The sequence below is a fragment of the Carya illinoinensis genome, chromosome 6, assembly GCF_018687715.1.
Source record: "Carya illinoinensis cultivar Pawnee chromosome 6, C.illinoinensisPawnee_v1, whole genome shotgun sequence".
NCBI lineage: Eukaryota > Viridiplantae > Streptophyta > Magnoliopsida > Fagales > Juglandaceae > Carya > Carya illinoinensis.
The window spans coordinates 31,031,611-31,051,476 of NC_056757.1; the positions used below are offsets into that span (position 1 = coordinate 31,031,611).

Here is a 19,866-nt window from a genome sequence, read left to right on the forward strand (position 1 = left end):
TTTTACGTACTTCTTTCATACTCTACCGATATAATTAACTAAAATAATTAATTTATATTAAAAAATAAAACCAATTATATTAATAATATATATAAAAATACATAAAAATGATTCAACATGTTATTTTTGAACATTAAACAAAGTTCTTTCGCTTTATAAATTGGGCTATGGAATTGAAGATAATCAACACCTGTAAATTTGTGATGCCCTCCACAGTTGAAAAAAGCATTGGTTTTTATTGGGAAAAAAAAAAAAGGGAATAGAAGTTAAAACAGCCTGTGATGGAACTCGTGAACGCTACATTTCACCTCCTTTTTCCTTCTCCCTCTCTATACTCATCCGCTGGACGTTGACACCCCACCTCCACTGCCACAGCCAATTACAACAACAACCCACATTTCATTTCATTGAATTCATTCTCTTCCTTCTTCTTAGGCTACATCATGAGGACCATCATCCAGAGCCTTCAAGATCGAAGCTTTATACCCAGCATGTCCACAAACCAAGCACTCCCTGTCTCAAAAGTGGACTCCAAAGAACATGGCTTACGCAGAAGGCTCTCCTCCCTCTCCCTCAAGATCCAACCCATTGCTTCCCCTGCAACCTCATGGGCATTCCGCAGGTCGAAGTCTCTGTCATCCATGGGAGAATCTGCTGGCAGTTCTGTAAGGAAATGGTGGGACTGGGGCTGGTCTTGGATTATCTCGAGGAAGCCCATTTTTGCAGAGGATCTGGAGATGAACGAGGAAGAATCCAAGATGCTTGGTTCTCATAGCAAAGGTAGCTGGAGACATGTTTTTTACAAGGTCAGGTTTGAGATCAGAAAACTCGTGGGTTCTGAACGTGTGGGTCTTCCTCAAACCTACAGGTACGATTCCTACAACTACTCCAAGAATTTCGAAGATGAAATCTCGAGAACCCAAGGCTGAGAAAGGTTGGTCAGCATGAAATGTGGGTGTTAAAGTTGCTAAAACCTTTGATGGTATAAAGGTTCAAGACTCAGATCAAGACTGGAGTTCTGTATGGCTTTTTGCTATTATAATTTTTGTACTCTTTTCGTCCCTTGTTAGTGTTTATCCGTAAAGATTACTGGGTTCCTGGGTTGTGATTAGACAGAACGTTATGCTACTACGTGGGATTGTTTGGAAGGCAGTTTAGGAGTGTGTTAATTGCCAAGTTAGTTCTTCGGTAAAATTACCCTGCATACTGTGTGCCTGCCTCTGGCGTCAATATCATCATTCTTTTCATGTCCGTAAGTTTCAAGCCACTGATTTGCGGTGCACAAAAAGGGGAATTGCATGCAGGATTTGCTCGTTTGTTGTTAGTAAATATTGTTCCTATCGTTCAAGTATTGATTGCTTAATTTTGAAGGTTTCCTTGTACAAGAATTACTCCGCCATTGTGCAATGCAATGTTTATTAATATAATAAGCTGTTCTTTCCTCCAAGTCATATTAGTATTCAGTCTCTGTTTCCATATGGTGAAATGAAAACAGCAGCACCTTGACTTGAGGCTTCTACGTTTTGTTTCTTTCCCTTTCTTTCTTCCCCTTTTCCAATTAAGCAAATCGCAGGTCGACCGCATTTGTTTTTGTTTTGTTTTGTTTTGTTTGTTTGTTTTGGCCTACTGCATGCTAACTTCATTGCTTCTTTGCACTCTATGCTCCACCGTCTGTCGGTGACATGTGCCAGTGCCAGTGCCACAATTCCCTACCAAGTACCAATCATTGCCAGCAAGGTTTGACATGATGAACTATTCAATCATCTGTCATTGTTTTACATTTTTTAAAACGATGATAAATTCTTTTTAACAATCAATATTATATTGTAATTTTTGCTACTTGCAAGACATCCCTTGTCATGAATTTATAATATCATAAAAAAGTTAAAGCATCAATACATTTTTATCTAGAGAAATGTTACGTACAGTCATTTTTGCGCACTTCCTGCGCACTCCACTGATATGATTGGCTGGATTAATTTTTTTTTAATACACAACCAATCATATCACTGGAGTGCACAAAGAAATCTGTAAAAATGACTGCACATAAAATTTTCCTTTTATCTATGTAGAATCCACTTCGAGAGCTTGTTTGGTTTGTATAAAAATAGACTTGTAAATATATTTGTTTCTTTTCTTGTATATATACCAGACGCCTGATTGAAGTATCATTTGAGTTGGCACCTTGACCAAAATATTAAAAAATATCCTTTATTTACGAGTCCAGACAACACCAACAAGCCACTGCCTACATGGTAGTTGTGGAAAAGGTTTTACTCGACCAAAAGTTGTCATATGTTAGAGAGAGTCGTAGCTGGGTGTTTTGTCTGACAACTTGGATCCAGAGCCAGAGGAGACTGATTGGCCTCGTTTCCTTCCTAAATTGATGGTAAATCAGAAGTGTCGGTGGTGCACAAATCCAGTTGATTAATCACTATTCTTTTCTAAACAACAAAGATAGAAAATGATTAGGCCTGTTTTGACCAGAGGCTAGATGCACATGTTTACCATTTCCTCACCGACAGACAAATCTGCAAAAAGCTGTAGCTAGTTGGTGAGGGGTATGGTGGAGATTATACTGCTCCTCTTTATTCTTGTTTGAAGGGTGCAGGATTTCTTCCATTGCCATCAAACCCTTTCCGATTTTCTGTGTGTGGCTTTATCAATCACTTCCGTAGTCAATTAAGGTAGTGGACCATTTATGGCATCTTAGATCCAACTTTTGTTCTAGTAACTTTATGTTGGGAAACTTCTCTAAGTCAGACCGAGAAAATCTCATACTGGTACACCGCATTCTCAAAAATTTCCGTACACAAAATTAATTATATCGCTGATTTTTCACCAATGAATGTAGCTCTAAAAAATTATTTACACTCATGTAGTGTTAAACATTAGACTTTGAAGAAAATAATACCCCAAAATCAAAGCATTTACCACTTGGGCCAACCCCTTAGGGTTTTGTTCAAGTAACTTGAACAAAATTTTTTGACTTTTGAACTTAATATACTCAAAATCAAAGCAAAGCCTGAAGTAAAAAGACTTTTTTTTTTTTTTTTATTGGCACCAGGTGTCCAAGAACAACGTCCCGACTAATCCTGAAGGTGCATAAGCCCTCAACAAAGAGTTTCCTCTAAGTGCACCTCAGGTAATTAAAGAAACATTCTCAAACATTATCTGTGGATCAAATCCTTTTTCTTTCAAATATAAACAGAAACCCCCAAATGCAAAAGAGCAACAAGCAATTCAGCAACATGAAAAGATGTAACACTTCACACTCTTAAGTCCACAACGCTTATAAATATTTCTTTTTGAGTCATACAGCATCCCTCAATAAATGCCCAACCTAGAACCACCAAGACCAAAATGGTTTGGGAAGTGGGGAGGAATCAAAATTGTTTCTCAAAAGCTTCATCACTTATTGTCTTCTGCCTTGCTGTACAACCTGCCAATGTGCCATGCCATCAATATAGGACTACAGATAAAAAAAACAGGTTAAAACGTTCCCTACATAAGACATAATTAACTGAATTGTGGGCAAAAGAATTGGAAGTTACATGGATTAATCCGGCTTTCTAATATTTCTAATTTCTTTGTTAGCAAAATAATCCATCAACTGAAACCAGTCCAAATCTTTGATTACCAAATGGGAAGCTAGTTTGAACCTTTCCCACTTATTGACAGACTTGACTAATTATAACAGCTGTTATTTGATGATGTTTCGGCTGAAAATTGATATTGATTGTCCAGTGGAATATAAGACCCTATGCACGATTTTATTTTGCCTTTAAAGCTCAACTAAGCACAAGATGTTGCCCTAACAGGTGAGCGACCCACCAAGTTTCACGGTATTTGGAAAGAATTGGAAAAGGGGGGTGGATCAGATACACAAATATGAAAGTACCTGCACATAATAAGCTTGTTAGGAGCTAACGAACACCAGTTCCATCTCTCATGCTCAAATTCACACTGTTTCTCATAGTTCGTCTTCCAATTCCTGCATTCCCCTTTTGCATCATAGCAACGAATTCCCCATAATCGATCCTTCCATCCTAAAAAAACACGAAACAGTAGCGCATCAGAAATTGCTCAACAAAGAAATAGTAAAGCCAGGGAAAAGAAGACAATAAAACAAACAAATAGGAGAGAAGATAAGGGAGGTAAGCATTGTTTAAATAAAAAGAGCAGTTATCAAGGGAAATCTGCTTGCTAAACCCCCACATTTTGCATCAAATTTGTATCCCAATTTAGTTGAGCAATATATACTTAGACAGCAGATTCTTAAATCAAACCATCAAAAGTTCTTTATATATAGAATTACGAAGGGAGAATGCAGATGGAAGCCAACCCTTAATCTCCTATTATTTAAGGCACAATTGTAAAAAGAGTGGTGTATGAGTGTGCGTGTGTAGAGAGAGAGAGAGAGAGAGAGAGAGAGAGAGAGAGATTCAATTGCTTAAATGCAAGTATTGAGATTCAAGTCATTCAAACGAATACTTGACTTAAAAAAAATAATACAGATTCACAAGCAATGGCAGGACATTTAAAACTTAGATTTCAAGAATCAAAATCATATAGAGATTATTATATTAGAATCAATGATTGTTTACCGACTTCAGCTTCTCTGCTTAAGAGGAACAAATGTAGATGACTTACATTATCTTGGTCAACTTCTCTAATTATATCTTCAAGAAATACATCAGTCATGTTATGTTCTTCCCAAGCTTGCTGGAGTTCGTCAAGTGTAATATAACCACTTCCATCCTTATCAAAGTATTGAAATGCTGCAACGAGATGTTCCTCACGTTCTAGTTTGTTAAGATGAACTGTTGCTGCTATAAATTCCATATAGTCAATAGTCCCACTGTTGTCCACATCAGCCTGCACAGAGATAAAATAGCTCAGTAAATGGAACATATATATATATTTTTTTATAAGTAAAAATATTTTATATATCAAAAGGAGTAACCAAGTACACTGAACATATACAAGAAAACACTTAGCCCATAATAAATAGCCCCTAATGACCCAAAAAAGCCCGTGAAAAACACCCCAAAACTACCCAAAATACCCAAAAAATTACACTGAACCCCAACCCCTTCTTTCCCGTAGAACTAATACCCAAGCCAAACCCCAACCCCTTATGTTTCCTGTTTTCACATTGCCCTCCCTTTAGACTTCCCTCTACTTGAGTTACCTCCCTTTGTGTCGTAGTTAATTGCCCAAGAAAGACACAGTAACTCCCTAATTTTCTTGAAACTTTTGGTTTCAAGCGTGTGGCTTACCTTGATTGCAATGATTAGTTCATTGAACTGGTCTTCGCATCCTCCATGTGAAATCCCCACGAAAGGTAGGATCTCATTAACTTTAGGCAAAATCCAATCCACTATCAAAGGAAAAGAGACCAGGAGAGCAACATTATCCTCACACACATTAACCAACTGCATTCCCAATTTTGGACTTTCTCCATGCAAGGCACCAACGACAAGTCCCTTACCTCCTCATCAACTCCATCGTTTCTTTCCATCCCCATTGGAGCTTCTGGAGTGACAGCAAGTCCCTTCACCTTAGGCGACCCTATACATGCAACTTCAAAGGATCCTACATCTCCTTTACCATTTTCGGGCAAGGGCGTAACACCACCTAACGGTTTATCCTATGTTACCTGAGGCGAATGACATTCCATTACTGCATTCTCTACAACACTTGACGTAGACCCCACTTAAAATAACCTAGATTTCCTTTTGACCCGCCACGTTCTCCTGGATCTGGTTATAGGGACAAGGCCGAATCCAATCTTGCATTTTCCTTTTTCTGAATTTAAAGAAATCGGGTCTATCTTAGTCTTAACAACTCTGTTGCCTCCAGCTGAAAGAGTGTCTATTTTTGTTGACGAGTTGGGTTTCCATATCCTTTAGAGAAGTTTGCATTGCTTCAAGCTAGTTCTAAGCTTGAGTGATTTGCAGACTGCTATCACTGTTCCCCTCACTCTGAGCCACAGAAGCATGACCCATCTTCAAAGCTACTACATATGATTGCTTCACCACCGTGGATGTGCTTGGATCTTTGATGTCCTCATCAAAGAGCAAATCTGCGGCTCTGCGTAATTCCACAGCAAACTTCTCCCAACCTTGTCCTTCATGCCTTTCAGGAATTACTACAACACTCCGCCAGCCTCCTCCACCATATTCGGTGACAGTTAGATACCAACCATGCTTGTTAAAGCATCGTTGAGCCATGAATTCTTTGTTACCTTCGCGCAGTGACGGTTAGATACCAACCATGCTTGTTAAAACATCATTGAGCCATGAATTCTTTGCTACCTTCGCGCAAGTGTTTTGTAAAATCTGAATTTCTCCCCGCCTTTAATGCTCCTCCCACCATAGATACCAACCATTCTATAGCACTCCAACCCATCACTACAGATCTCCAAACCCTTCTGCCCCTCTCCACTATTTTTAATGAAGACCTTCAAGTTTCTGGCAAAAACTCAAAAGCCTTCGATTCCACCCAAAAATGCACCATTTGACCCATATTGATTCAACTTCAAAAGCAAGGGCTTTCAAAGCTAAAAGGGGGCTTCATTCTGTCAAAAAAGGCTACGAAAACTACGAAATACAAACCAGTCCACCGAAAGGAAAATAGTGACTACAAAATGCCCTTCAAGAGGTCGCCGGTGTCCGTCAATAAGTTTTGTGGAAGCCAATGTCAGAGAGGTCACCTGACAGATCTCGGAAAAAGAAACCCAAGCCAAAAAAAAGTCGCCAGAGAATAGGCTGAAGTTGGAGGCCAGCGAAGAGGTTGCCGGGCCCTGTCGCACTTTTCTGTGAGGAGAGATGCCGGTGGCTCCACCGAGAATGTTAGTGCAAAGGCAAGCCAAGAATAATCAGGTCACCAGAAGGATATCCAACGCCGGATACCCTTTAGTGACGTTGCCGGTGTCCGCCGATCCTATCTGTGCCGAACATGTATTATCACTCGCCGAACAGGTGGCGGCGGCGGCTCCTCTAGGGTTCTCTCTCTCTCTCTCTCTCTCTCTCTCTCTCTCTCTCTCTCTCTCTCTCTCGCCAGATGTGTACTTTTTATAAGAAATTTATTAATAAATGTAATTAGGCATAGCTCAAATACACAGGAATTGTACATAGAGAGACACCTAATTAAGAGCTAACCCTAAAAAACATTACAAAATCATTAAAACTAATCCCATCCAAGACAATAGTTGAAGCCCAAAGAAACAAAGTATGATAAAAGAAAGCTCTAATTCCTTCCATCGAAGGTTCTATATTTTCAAAATAGCACATGTTCCTCTCATTCCAAATGCACCACATAAGACAAAGATGCACCATCTTCCAAATGGTTGCTATCTAACGATTTCCAAGAAGCCCACTCCAACATGCAAGGTGGTCCACCACCCTATTGGGCATCACCCAAGCAATACCCACCTTAGCAAATACCTCATTCCATAAAGCCTTTGACACTTCACAATGCAAAAGAAGATGATCTGCCGATTCGCCCCAGTTTTTGCACATAAAGCACCAATCCAATACGACGACACCACGCTTTTTAACTTATTAATGGTAAGAATTTTCAAGTGAGAAGCTAACCACCCGAAGAAAACCACCTTAAGAGGTACCTTGCATCTCCAAATATTTTTCAAAGAAAAAAAAGCATTGGAAGAATGTAACGCCAAAGTCTTGTAGACAGATCTAACCGAGAATTTCTTGTTACCATTATGCTTCCAAAGCAATCTATCCTTCCCTCCAGAATTTATATTTAAAGCGTAAAGCAACCTATAAAAATAGTAATGTCCCCCACTTCCCAATCTTGGACATCTCTAACAAAGCTAGCTGACCACTAAGTAAAACCAATGGAATTATCCATGAAATCTGCCACGGAAGCATCCTTATTCAAAGCAATTCTGAAAAGGGAGGGGAAAACATTTTTCAGGACCTCATCCCTATAGAAAACAACAATGAGAGTTTGAGAATGCTATCTCACGATGATAGCAGAGAGGGATCTTGTATTGCATATATAGGAGTAGTATAATGTTGACTTTACATGTAAGGGAAAGAAATATAGAAAGAGCGTGCTGTGCATGCCTAAAATAAAAGATTACAAAAGATTTCTAGTGAAACATTAAGCAAGGAAGGAAAGTATGCCGTGATCACGTTGTTGGTGGTTCCTTTGCTCTGCTGTCTTTAGTTGCAAGGCTGTCATCCCTCCTCAAACTGAGCTGGGAATTAACACAGACGCCAGGTTTGGAGCGTGGCTGCCGAAAAGGAAGCTTAGCAAGTGGCTTTGTGAAGAGGTCATCAAGTTGAAGGTGAGAAGGAACAAATCTGGTTTCAAGGTTTCCAAAGGCAACCTGCTCACATACGTAGTGAAAGTCAAGAGCAATGTGCTTGGACCTAGCATGGAATACAGGGTTAAACAGATAAATGTAATGCACTGATATTGTCATAGTGAAGCATGGGTGGATGAGGGAGGGGGATGTGGAGGTCACGAAGGAGGAAAGTGAGCCACATTAGTTCAACAGCAATGGATGCCATGGAGTAGTACTCAGCTTTGGCACTTGATCGAGCAACTGTGAGTTGCTTTTTGGCACTCTAGGAGATGCAATTAGCAGCAAGGAAGGTGTAGAAACCGGTAGTGGACCGACGGGTGAGGGGGCAGCCAGCCCAGTCGGCATCGGAAAAAGCTTACAAGTCGAGTGTGCTGGATGCCAAGATATGAAGACCAAGGGAAATGGTTCCATGGTTGTATCGTAGGATGTGTTTGACCAGTTGAAAATGTGCAACAGTTGATGCATGCATAAATTGGCAGATGAAATTGATGATGTAGGAGACATTTGGCTTGGTGAAGGACAGGTATTGCGAGCCACCAAAGAGACTACGATAGTGAGTGGGATCGCCATAGAGATCAGCAGAAGGTGTGGTGTGTCCCTTGGAAGGCATGGGAGTGGTGGTAGCTTTACATTCTCCCATGGAAGCTCGATCTAAGAGTTCACGGGCATAGTGGGCTTGAGAGAGCAGGAGGCCGAGAGGAGATCGATGGACTTCAATGCCAAGAAAATGGTGAAGATAGCCCAAAAATTCTGCTGTTAGTTGTTTAATGATCCTGGAAGGACTATCATCGATGACCACCATGTCGTTGACATATAGGAGTAAAATAAAAATAAAAAGTCCATGCTTGGAGTGATTAATGAAGAGGCTTGGATCAAAGGTGCTATAGTAGAAACCAAGCTATAGAAGGTATGTATTGAGTCTATCAAACTATGCACGAGGCGCCTGTTTGAGCCAATAGAGGGCACGACTGAGTTTGCAAACATGAGATGGACGGTTTGAATCGACGAAGCCAGGTGGTTGTTGCATGAAGACATCGGTGGTGAGGAAACCACGTAGGAAAGCATTATATAGGTCAAGTTGATGGATTTCCCAGCCTTTAACCATGGCTATGGTAAAAACAATGTGGATGTTGGCTAGCTTAATAACAGGGGAAAAAGTTTCGTGGAAATCAAGGCCATCCACTTGATGAAATCCCTTGGCGACTAATTGAGCCTTGAGGCGTTCCATAGTGCCGTTAGGTTGGAGCTTGACCTTATAAACCCATTTACAACCTACAACATTCATGTGAGGTTGACGGGGTACAAGTGACCAGGTTTGGTTTTTGGAAAGAGCATATAGCTCTTCGTGCATGGCAGCAAGCCATCCTCGATGTTTTTGGGCAGCAATAATAGAGCAAGGCACAGTGGGAATGTTAGGGTGACCAACATGAAGAATGTATTTGGGATTTGGTTTACAAATCCTAGCTTGAGCATGAGTGAAGAATGATAGCCTTGCAATTGAAGACAGCAGAGCAAAGGAACCCAACAAATGTGATCATAGCATACTTTCCTCCCTTGCTTAATGTATCACTAGAAATCTTTTATTTTAGGCATGTACAGCACACACTTTCTATATTTCTTTCCCTTACATGTAAAATCAACATTGTACTACTCCTATATATGCAATACAAGATCCCTCTCTACTATCATCGTGAGATAGTATTCTCAAACTCTCATTGTTGTTTTCTATATGGTATCAAGAGCCTTACAGTGATTGTCCAAGAGATTTTTTTCTAATGGCCCCCAATTCCTCATCCCTTTCCACCTCCCCACCCATAGCCTCCACTGTTTATCCCTATCCTGTCACTTAGAATGTGACAAACTTTGTTTCACTCCATCTCACACCTACGAACTTTCTTTTATGGAAGACTCAAATGCTTAACATCCTGGAGAGCTATGATCTCCAAGGTTTTGTCAATGGTGATATTCAACCACCATCAGTCTCTGTTGAGAATGAGACAACTGGGGGGTCCATTTCAAACCCAGATTATGTTCAATGGCAAAAATCTGATCGCCTTGTTATAGGCTGGATCACAGTCACTCTCTTGGAGGAAGTTCTTGGCATTTTTGTTGGCTTGAACTCTGCTGCTGAAGTTTGGCATGCTCTGCTGCATGCTTTCACTCATGTTTCTTCAGACCGCAACCTTGCTCTTAAGCAAAGGCTCACCTCAATAACCCAAGGTGTTGATTCTCTATCAGCATATATTCGATGTTTTAAGTCCATCTGTGCAACATCTCATCCATTGGGAAACTTGTTTCGGATCACAAAAATATCCTGGTGGCTCTTCAATGGTTTAGGCAAAGGCTATCAAGTGTTCACCACCACCATGATGTGACCACCCATGCCTTCATACTCAGATATTGTCACTCTTGGAAAGCTACACCGAGCGTCATAAACTTGATACTCCAGCCCCCCCTCAAATGGCATTTTATACTGAAAAATCACAAGCCTAAGAAGCATGGCCAGCCCTTTAATTCCAAAGGTCGTGGTTTCCATTTTCCAACCCAGCCATTCTTCACACTCCAAACAGCCTCAAGGCAATCCTAGTTTCTCATCTACACCCAAACCCTCCAAAGATAATCTCCCCACTTGTCAGATCTGCAACAAGTGCAATCACATTGCCCTCAAGTGCTTCAACCGCTTCAACCATTCCTTCCAAGCTGACAATGTGCCACAGGCACTTGCTACTATGAAGATTTATGAGTCTCAGGACTCAGATTGGTTTCCTGATACTGCAACTACTGTCTACTGACCACGTGACCAACAATCCAGGTAATCTTCGTGACCTTCAAATCTATCATGGATCTGAAGGCCTTATGGTAGGTGATGGCACCACTCTTCCTATCACCCACACTGGTACAACTTCTCTTGGTTCTTATATTCACAAAGAGTAGATGAGAGACATTAATGCTGCCATATGAAGCACTAACCACCAAGAAGCCCGAAATGAATTCCCTATCCACTGCTGCCTTCAACATTCTACTCAATACATCCATGACTAATACAAAAAGAAAAGGGGACAGTGGATCCCCTTGTCTCAATCCCCAGGAGCTGTTAAAAAAACCAGCTGGAGTACCATTGATCAAAACTGAAAATCTAACTGTAGATATGCAAAATTTCATCCAATTACACCACCTTTCCCCAAAACCATACCTACCAAGAGTGTAAGCCAAGAAATCCCAGTTGACATGGTCAAAAGCCTTCTCCATATGCAATTTACAAAGGATGCTAGGAATGCCACCTCTGCTTCTACTCTCCAAGCACTCATTAGCAATAAGAACAGAGTCAAGAATTTGTCTTACCTTAACAAAAGCATTTTTAAATTTTGTGACGATCTTCCCCATAATCACACTCAAACGGTGAGCAAGTACCTTCGAAATGATTTTATAAACACTAATAAGAAGGCTGATGGGACGAAAATCCTTTACCTCCACGGACCCAACTTTTTTTGAAATAAGAGCAATGAACGTAGCATTAAGGCTTTTCTCAAATTTCATGAATGAGAGAAATTCAAGAAAACCCTTCATGATGTCATCCTTAACAATGTCCCAACAAACTTGAAAAAAATCCATGGAGAAACCATCCGGTCCCGGGGCTTTACCTTTGTCCATTCCTCTTATCACATTATGCACCTGAGCACCTCCTTCTCATCAAACATACTCTCCAACCAAAGGCCACTCTATTGGTCGATTGAATCAAACTCCAATCCATCAACTTTAGGATGCCAGGAATAAGGCTCCGATAAGAGCTTTTTATAAAACTGAACAATGTGATCCTGAATTTCAGATTGTTCCGTAATGACATTACCTTCCCTGTGGAGGACCTCTATTGACATTATTCCTTCAATGAGAGTTGGCAACTTTATGAAAACATTTGGTGCACTCATCCCCTTCCTTCAACCAAAGAGCCCGAGACTTTTGTCGCCAAGAAATCTCCTCCATGAGTGTAATTTTTTCCAGTTCTGTAGCAACGCCCAGTTTTCTTTCCTTTTCATCAGCCAATAAAACCCTGACAGCTTCTTTATCATCAAAGCAAGTTAACTCCTCTAAAAGAGAATTTTTCTGATCCACTAAATGAGTGCTACATTTATTGCACTCATTCCGAAGATTTTTGGTGCCCATGAGTTGAAAGACTTCCATTCCATTAGCCTGGTAGGTGGGATTCATAAAATTATTTCGTAGGTGTTAGCAAACCATATGCATTTGTTAATGGATAAAATCATTTATAAGCCCCAAAATGCTTTCGTTCGGGGTAGAAAAATTTTGGATTCAGTTTTGATTGCGAATGAGTATTTGGACAGCCGTTTGAGGGATGGTATACCAGGGGTTCTTTGTAAGCTGGAGATGGAAAAGGCATACAATCATGTATGCTGGGTTTTCTTTTTTATATGCTTAGAAGGTGTGGTTTTGGGGATAGGTGGTGTGGATGGATTAAATATTGTGTTACAACTGCCTGGTTTTCTGTTTTAGTGAATGGTATCTCTTGTGGTTTTTTTAAGGCTTCACGGGGCTTGAGACAAGAGAATCTGTTATCCCCTTTTCTTTTTGTCATTGTTATGGAGGCTTTGAGCAGAATAGTGGAGGCAGCTTTTTCTTTTTTCTTTTTTCTTTTTTTTTGGGGGGGGGGGGGGGGGGGGGGGGGGGGTGTTCTTGGTGGGAAACAATAGTTTTTTTTTATAAGTAAATAAATTATATTATCAAAGAATAGGCAAAAGCCCAGTACAATGTATAGTTTCCATAGCTTGGTGGGAAACAATAGTAATGGTGTTATTTCTATTTTTCACTTACTTTTTGCGGATGATACTCTTCTTTTTTTTTTTTTTTTTTTTGTGATGCTGATGCTTGTCAAATTCAAGCTTTTAAGACCTATTTTGATGTGTTTTGAAGCTGTTTCAGGCCTCAAGTTGAACTTGGGAAAGTCGGAATTGGTTCCGGTGGGTGCGGTGAGGAATGTCAATTTTCTTGCGGATTTGTTGGGTTGTAAAGTTGCTTCTATTCCGTTGAAATATCTTGGGCTTCCTTGGGGGCGTCCTTTAAAGCAAGGAGGATTTGGGATGGGGTTATAGAGAAAGTTGAGAAAAGATTGTCAGGATGGAAGCTGCTTTACTTATCAAAAGGTAGGCGGTTAACTCTTATCAAAAGCACTCTTTCCAATCTTCCCACATATTATCTCTCTTTATTTCCATTACTGGTGGGAGTGGCTAATCGGATTGAAAAATTGTTTAGAGCCTTTTTATGGGGTGGTTTGGGGGAGGAGAATAAATTTCATCTTGTGAATTGACAAAGGATGACTTGTCCGATTGTGAATGGCAGCTTGGGGGTGTGAGATTTGAATTTTTTCAATAAGGCATTGTTGGGGAAGTGGTTGTGGAGGTATCAAAAGGAAGGAGATTCTTTTTGAAGAGAGGTGGTTGATCGGAAGTATGGGTGCGAGTGGGGAAGATGGTGTTCTAAAGAGGGTAGGGGGTCTTATGGTGTTTGCCTTTGGAAATATATTAGAAAGTAGTGGAACATTTTTGAAAAACATATCAAGTTTGAGGTTGGAATCAGTGATAGAATCCGGTTCTGCTTTGATGATTGGTGTTGTGAGAGACCTCTTAATGTTGTGTTTCCGGTAGTGTTCAGCTTGGTTGATATCTAGCACGTTGCTGTTTCAGAGTTGCTGTGTCATGTCGTGTCAATGGGACTGTACATTGAAATGTTATATTCACTAGAAATGCCAAGGATTGGGAACGTGACGAGATTGCTGATTTTTTGAGTTTTTTGTATTCTGTAAAGATAGGTGCAAATGGGCGAGGTCGCTTGCTGTGGAAACACTTGGGGAGCAATAAATTTTCTGTTAAGTCATTCTATAAGGTGTTGTCTACCCAACATGTTTTCTTTCCGTGGAAGAGCATTTGGAAGGTTTTTTTGCCGTCTAAAGTTGCCTTTTTAACTTGAACTGCTGCACTAGGGAAGATTTTGACGATTGATAATCTGAGAAAGTGTGGTTTGATTATTATGGAGTGGTGCTTCTTGTGTAAGAAGGATGGTGAATCAATTAATCATCTTTTTCTTCATTGTGAGGTGGCTAGGGAGTTATGGGTTGGTATTCATTGTAGAGCTGGGCTAAGTTGGGTTATGCCTAAGAGGGTGGTGGAGGTTTTAGCCTGCTGGAACAGAAATCATAACAGCTGTCAACTGGATGCAGCTTGGAGGATGATATCATTGTGCTGGAGGATGATACCATTGTGCTTATTGTGGTGTTTATGGACAAAGGAATGACAGATGTTTTAACAACAGGAAAAGAGCAGTGGGGGATATCTGGAATTTCCTTGTGTCTTCTCTTTTTTAGTGGTTTTCTACTATTGAATTAAAGGGAGAGAGTGTTAGTCTTGACGGAATGAGGTTCACAGTTTCTCATATTTTTCGTGAAGGCAACCAAGTTGCTGATACACTTCCTCGGGATGGTGAGGCTGGTACCAATAAAGTATATGGAGAAGGTGACAGATTACTGCAGGTTGCAAGAGGAATGGTTAGACTTGATAAAATAGGCCTCCCTTCTTTACGGCTTTAATTCTGTGTTTTGTTTGAGGGTTGTGGTTTTCATTTTTTGCCTGGTATGGTTTGTTTGAGGGTCTTTAGTTTTTTTCTACTCTGGTTTTTTAGATAGATGGGATGCTTTTTATTGCTCTATGTGTAAACCCAATGTGTTATGTCTGTTTTCATGGTATTCCTCCACCACAAGTGAGAGTTTTTTAATAAAATTGGGAGGGGGCCACTCTTGGACATGTGACCCCGTCTCTTTAAGAGAGAGAGAGAGAGAGAGAGAGAGAGAGAGAGAGAGAGAGAGTTACTGAGTTTTTGTTTTCTTTTCAGCTTTCTAGAATGTAATTAGGTATCTCATCTTGTATACTTCCTGTATACATGAGCTCCGCCTAGTTTCATTCGATTCAATAGAGTCTATTACTTATAAATTAAAAAAAAAAAAAAAAATTCCAAGCACTTCCACATTCCATTTCCCTAAATCTTCTTTCAAAGCCTTCATATATAAATATTGAAAAGAATATAAAAGACATATAAGAGTTTATAAATAAAAAAAGTAGCGAAAAATCCCCGGCTTTATGTACTTTCAGATAGTTATGTGTAAACCACATGGCTAACTCCTCAGAAGTGGTATGTGCTTTACACACTCCACCTTCAGAAAAACATTATGGTAGAACGTGACAATGTTATGATCCTAAGGGATAAAAGCTTAATCAAATTAGTATCCAACAGTCCTAGAGCTTTTAGATCTATGGTTGGGTCTTTAACAATTGGTATTAGAGCAGGGACCATGTCACTTATTCAAGTCATGGAGGGGGCAACTTATAGATTGGATTAAAATACCTTAGTACTATGTATGGGCATGGTGTTAAGTCATTGAATGTGATAGATGAGTGAAGCCGCCAAGAGGGAAACGGCTGCCACCGGATCAGCGTCAATAGAGTGGACCACTGTGGACATCAGATTTGGAAGCGTGGTGGAATGTTATGATCCTAAGGGTTAAACGCTTAACCAAATTATTATCCAACAATCCTAGGGCTTTTGGATCAATGGTTGGGTCTTTAATAGACAAATACTACCTAAGTTTCATCTGAAAGCACAACTACATAATGCTTATGAAATCTTAACTTTCAGGAATCAGGATATAAATTACCCAAACATAATTCTCCAAAATATTCATTTGACATGAGATCACCAGCTTACGTTCTTCAATACAAGCAATAAATTTTAATCACCCAACACACAGAATTAATGTGGATTCCAATATCCCAAATGAAGCAATAACAAACATGCATTCCTGTTATGATGAGAACAGAGCTGATAAGTGGAACAAAAACAAAGAGAAGACTAAAAACAAACAGAGCAGAACAGAGCAACTTCATGAGAATGAAGAAGAAGAAAAAGAAAAGGAACCAGGTGATAGTGAAATATGAAATAAACAATAAACGCACCACCAGAAAATCAGGTATTAGCTACAACAAATGCCTTACCGCTTCCATTAGATCACGTATCTCTGTATCCTTCAAAGTAGAGCCATATTTTCGCAAACCAGCTTTCAGTTCATCGAACGTAATCGAACCACTGTTATCAGTATCCATTGCCTGAAACATTTCTCTCAAACCAGCAATCTCCTCCTCAGACAGGCTTTCAGCTATTACCTGACAGCACAAAACAGAGATTAGATGTTCCATCGATATAAAGAGTAGGCTCGATGTTCGTAAGGGGCATGCCAAAAGTCATCAAACATCAGTATGCTTCTCAAATAAACAGCCAACCCGATACAGAGTGCAACGCTGAATCTAAAATTTTATTCAAACTCCTAATACCCTCTCTCCCCCTCTATCTCTCTCTCTCCCCCTCCCTCCCTCCCTTTGTATATATACATATCTATAATATATCTTTTTTATTCCTGTTTCATGAACCTGTACTTACCCGTAAGGCCAACTTCTTCAACTTATTCATTGCAGAGAACTGCTTGAGACGAGACAGTACAGCTGGATCCAGTGCTCTATCAGGAGCAACTCCATTTTCACATATCCACGGATGGCCTAAACAAATGATTGATAAAGATGAATCTCAATTTCATCTTGAAATTAGTTCCAATAACAAATAAATTCAATAAGTAAACAAATGATTTTTTTTTTATTCCCATTTCCCAAAACTAGCACAAATCTTGTGAAAGAACCATATTAATCACTAGACCTATCTAAAATCTATAAGGTGTAAATTAAACCATAAATTACATATATTTGATATACTCTATAGCTAATTCAACATAGACTGTTCATTCAAAGAACAGTTGCTGAAGAGGAAAAGACAAGTTAGCATTTATTTATCAGTCTCTAAACATTAATTGCAAAGTAGATCAACCTAAAATACCTACTTTAGAAACTCTAAAAGTTTGCATTAACACTGGAAAAACCCAAATGGTAGTGCCTAAGCAGCTTATACGGGTTCTGCATGCTGATGGTAATGTCTAGCTGTCTTGCATTCAGTAGCAGTAGCATAGAGAACAAACATCAACAACTGAAAGGCTGTTTTATTAATTCCATCTACATCAGAACCCAAATAATTCTGTAAAGATCATGAACAAAATGATGGATGGAAAGGTTAAACATACATAAAACTTCATGAGCAGTCAATCGTGCTGAAGGTTGAGAACACAGCATTTTTTGGATTAGGTCTTTTGCACTGTCAGATATTAGGGGCCACGGGTCTGATTCGAAGTCAATATGTCCCTTCAACACCGCATCAAATATTCCCTGCTGTGTTTCTGTATCGACAACAGATAAGCTTTCAGTAAATGCATATAGAAACTTTCGCCCACTTTAATAGTGTATAAACACACATACCAGCCCAAAATGGCGGCACACCACTTAGTAATATATACAGTATGACCCCAGCTGTCCACACATCTGCTTCTGGCCCATAATGCTTGAGGAGTACCTCAGGAGCGACATAATATGGGCTTCCAACCACATCAGTGAAAATTTGGCCTAAAATAGCAAGCCATATATAAAGATTAACATCTCCTGTACACGCCTCAAGAAATGAATTTTAGCTCTTTAATCATTATCCAAAGGCAGCAGCAGCATTAACTTCACAAAAGTAAATTGCAAGTTAATTCTTATAAAAAGCATCTCCCATTAAGTTCACATATAATTTGGACATGCACACAATAAATTCATAACTTTAAAACATATAAATGCTCCATTGCATTTGGGGTACAATTATAGGGCCAAAAAAATGCGTAAAGTAATGAAAAAGGAAAAAATTTAGGTGGCCAAAAGAAAATCTGAGACATACAAATTTAGGAGAGAGAAAAGGCACAGGCATTTGTTAAGTTACCTGGTTTGAAGAAAACAGAGAGTCCAAAGTCAATGGCTTTGAGAGAGAAATCATCATCCCTGTTAACCAACAGGAAGTTCTCAGGTTTTAGATCTCTATGCATAACCCCAAGTGAGTGACAAGCCTCAACAACACCTACAATGATCTTCGTCAATTCAGCAGCTTTCCTCTCAGTGTAATGTCCCCTCTGGATGATCCGATCAAACAACTCACCACCGCCACAAAGCTCCATCACAATATGCACATACAAGGGATCTTCATAAGCACCCTTGATGGACACGATATTCTTGTGACCCGCCAAATGGTGCATTATCTGTATCTCCCTCCTGACATCGTCCACATCCTCCTTAGATATCAACTTCCTCTTCGAGATTGACTTACACGCATACTCCATACCAGTGGCGATTTCAGTGCAAAAATAAGTAGTCCCGAATTGCCCCTGTCCTAATTTACGACCCATATTGTAAAGATCAAGAATGTTTGCGGTCTTATGACCCAACACATAATAAGCTTGATTATCAATGCCGCGCTTCATGATGGCTTCTTTCTTGGTGGAACTAATAGCAGGCAAGTTGTCGTTTTCGGGGTTCTCTTTGGAGAACTCTTGGGCAATGAGCTGCTGGGTTTTCAAGCTGGAAGGAGAGTGTTCGGAAACGGAGTGATCAGAAGGGGTGCTGTGCTTGGAAGTGGAACGCACGTCGGGCTGGCCGTAGCCCTGAAAATATTTCGCCTTGAAAGATCCACGGCATGTATTGCCCATGAAACAACCACAATTCACCCACACTAACTTCACTGCCTTTTCCTCATCCAATAATCCCTCATCGATTTTTTCACTGATAAAATTAAAGACTATCAGCCCCAAATCCTCAACAAAACGAACAAATTTGAAATCTCAGTGAAAACAAAAAAAACCAAAATATGTGGTTTCCCAGGAAAACTCATCTGTCAAAACAAAGAGACCCATAGGAATTGCCTGCTAAGTGCTAATCAAATATCCAAAGATCAAATTTTGAAATAATTAATACGCGTAGGAAAAAAAGAACATACGGTAAACACAAGGAGAGAGAGAGAGAGAGAGAGAGAGAGAGAGAGATGGAGCTATTACCAGTTGGTGGGAAATGACAGAAAATAAGGGAATAAAGGCAAGTAGCTTAAAGTCGGAGATGTTTAATGGCGTGACCCTTCCATTTTAAACATCTCTTCTTCTTCTCCCTCGTTCCTCCTCCTCCTCCGTTTACTTTTATTTTATTTCGGTTTTTGTCGTTATTTTAGGATGGTGCTGCTGAGAAACATCGGATCTTGAATCATCGGAGCGTAATCATGTGAACAGCTATCCTTCCCACTCTCTCTCTCTTCCATTTTCTTATCCTTTCCCTTTCCCTTTTATTCCCAAGGGGCCAAGAATCCTTTTTCATCCTCTAAAAGACAACAATTATAAAAAATCGTCGTATTATATTTCGTCTTAATACAATTTGACTGGCCGATGGATGTGGCATTTCCTTGTGGTTGATTGTTGGGTAAACCCCACGCGCGGCTAAAGGTAATATTGAAGCCTAGCTGCGGTCTGATTCATTTTTGCATAATTTTTTATTTTATTTTGATTCATCTTATTT

General features: G+C 39.8%; 2 protein-coding genes across 2 annotated transcripts; one reads left to right on the top strand and one right to left on the bottom strand.

The window, feature by feature from the left end:
- The first annotated feature begins 261 nt into the window (after nt 1-261).
- On the top strand, nt 262-1,447 carry LOC122312313. Its single transcript, XM_043126870.1, has one exon. It carries the CDS (start codon nt 444-446, stop codon nt 927-929), a length of 486 nt encoding a protein of 161 aa, XP_042982804.1. The 5' UTR covers nt 262-443; the 3' UTR covers nt 930-1,447.
- A 1,728-nt stretch (nt 1,448-3,175) lies between these two features.
- Nucleotides 3,176-19,660, bottom strand: LOC122312311 (calcium-dependent protein kinase 26). Its single transcript, XM_043126868.1, has 9 exons — nt 19,359-19,660; nt 18,254-19,086; nt 17,758-17,901; nt 17,526-17,678; nt 16,838-16,953; nt 16,396-16,563; nt 4,654-4,878; nt 3,902-4,049; nt 3,176-3,442 (listed from the first exon to the last, which is right to left on the bottom strand). The coding sequence occupies exons 2-8, from the start codon at nt 19,011-19,013 to the stop codon at nt 3,927-3,929; spliced, it is 1,689 nt and encodes a 562-aa protein (XP_042982802.1). The 5' UTR covers nt 19,014-19,086; nt 19,359-19,660; the 3' UTR covers nt 3,176-3,442; nt 3,902-3,926.
- Between the last annotated feature and the right edge of the window lie 206 nt (nt 19,661-19,866).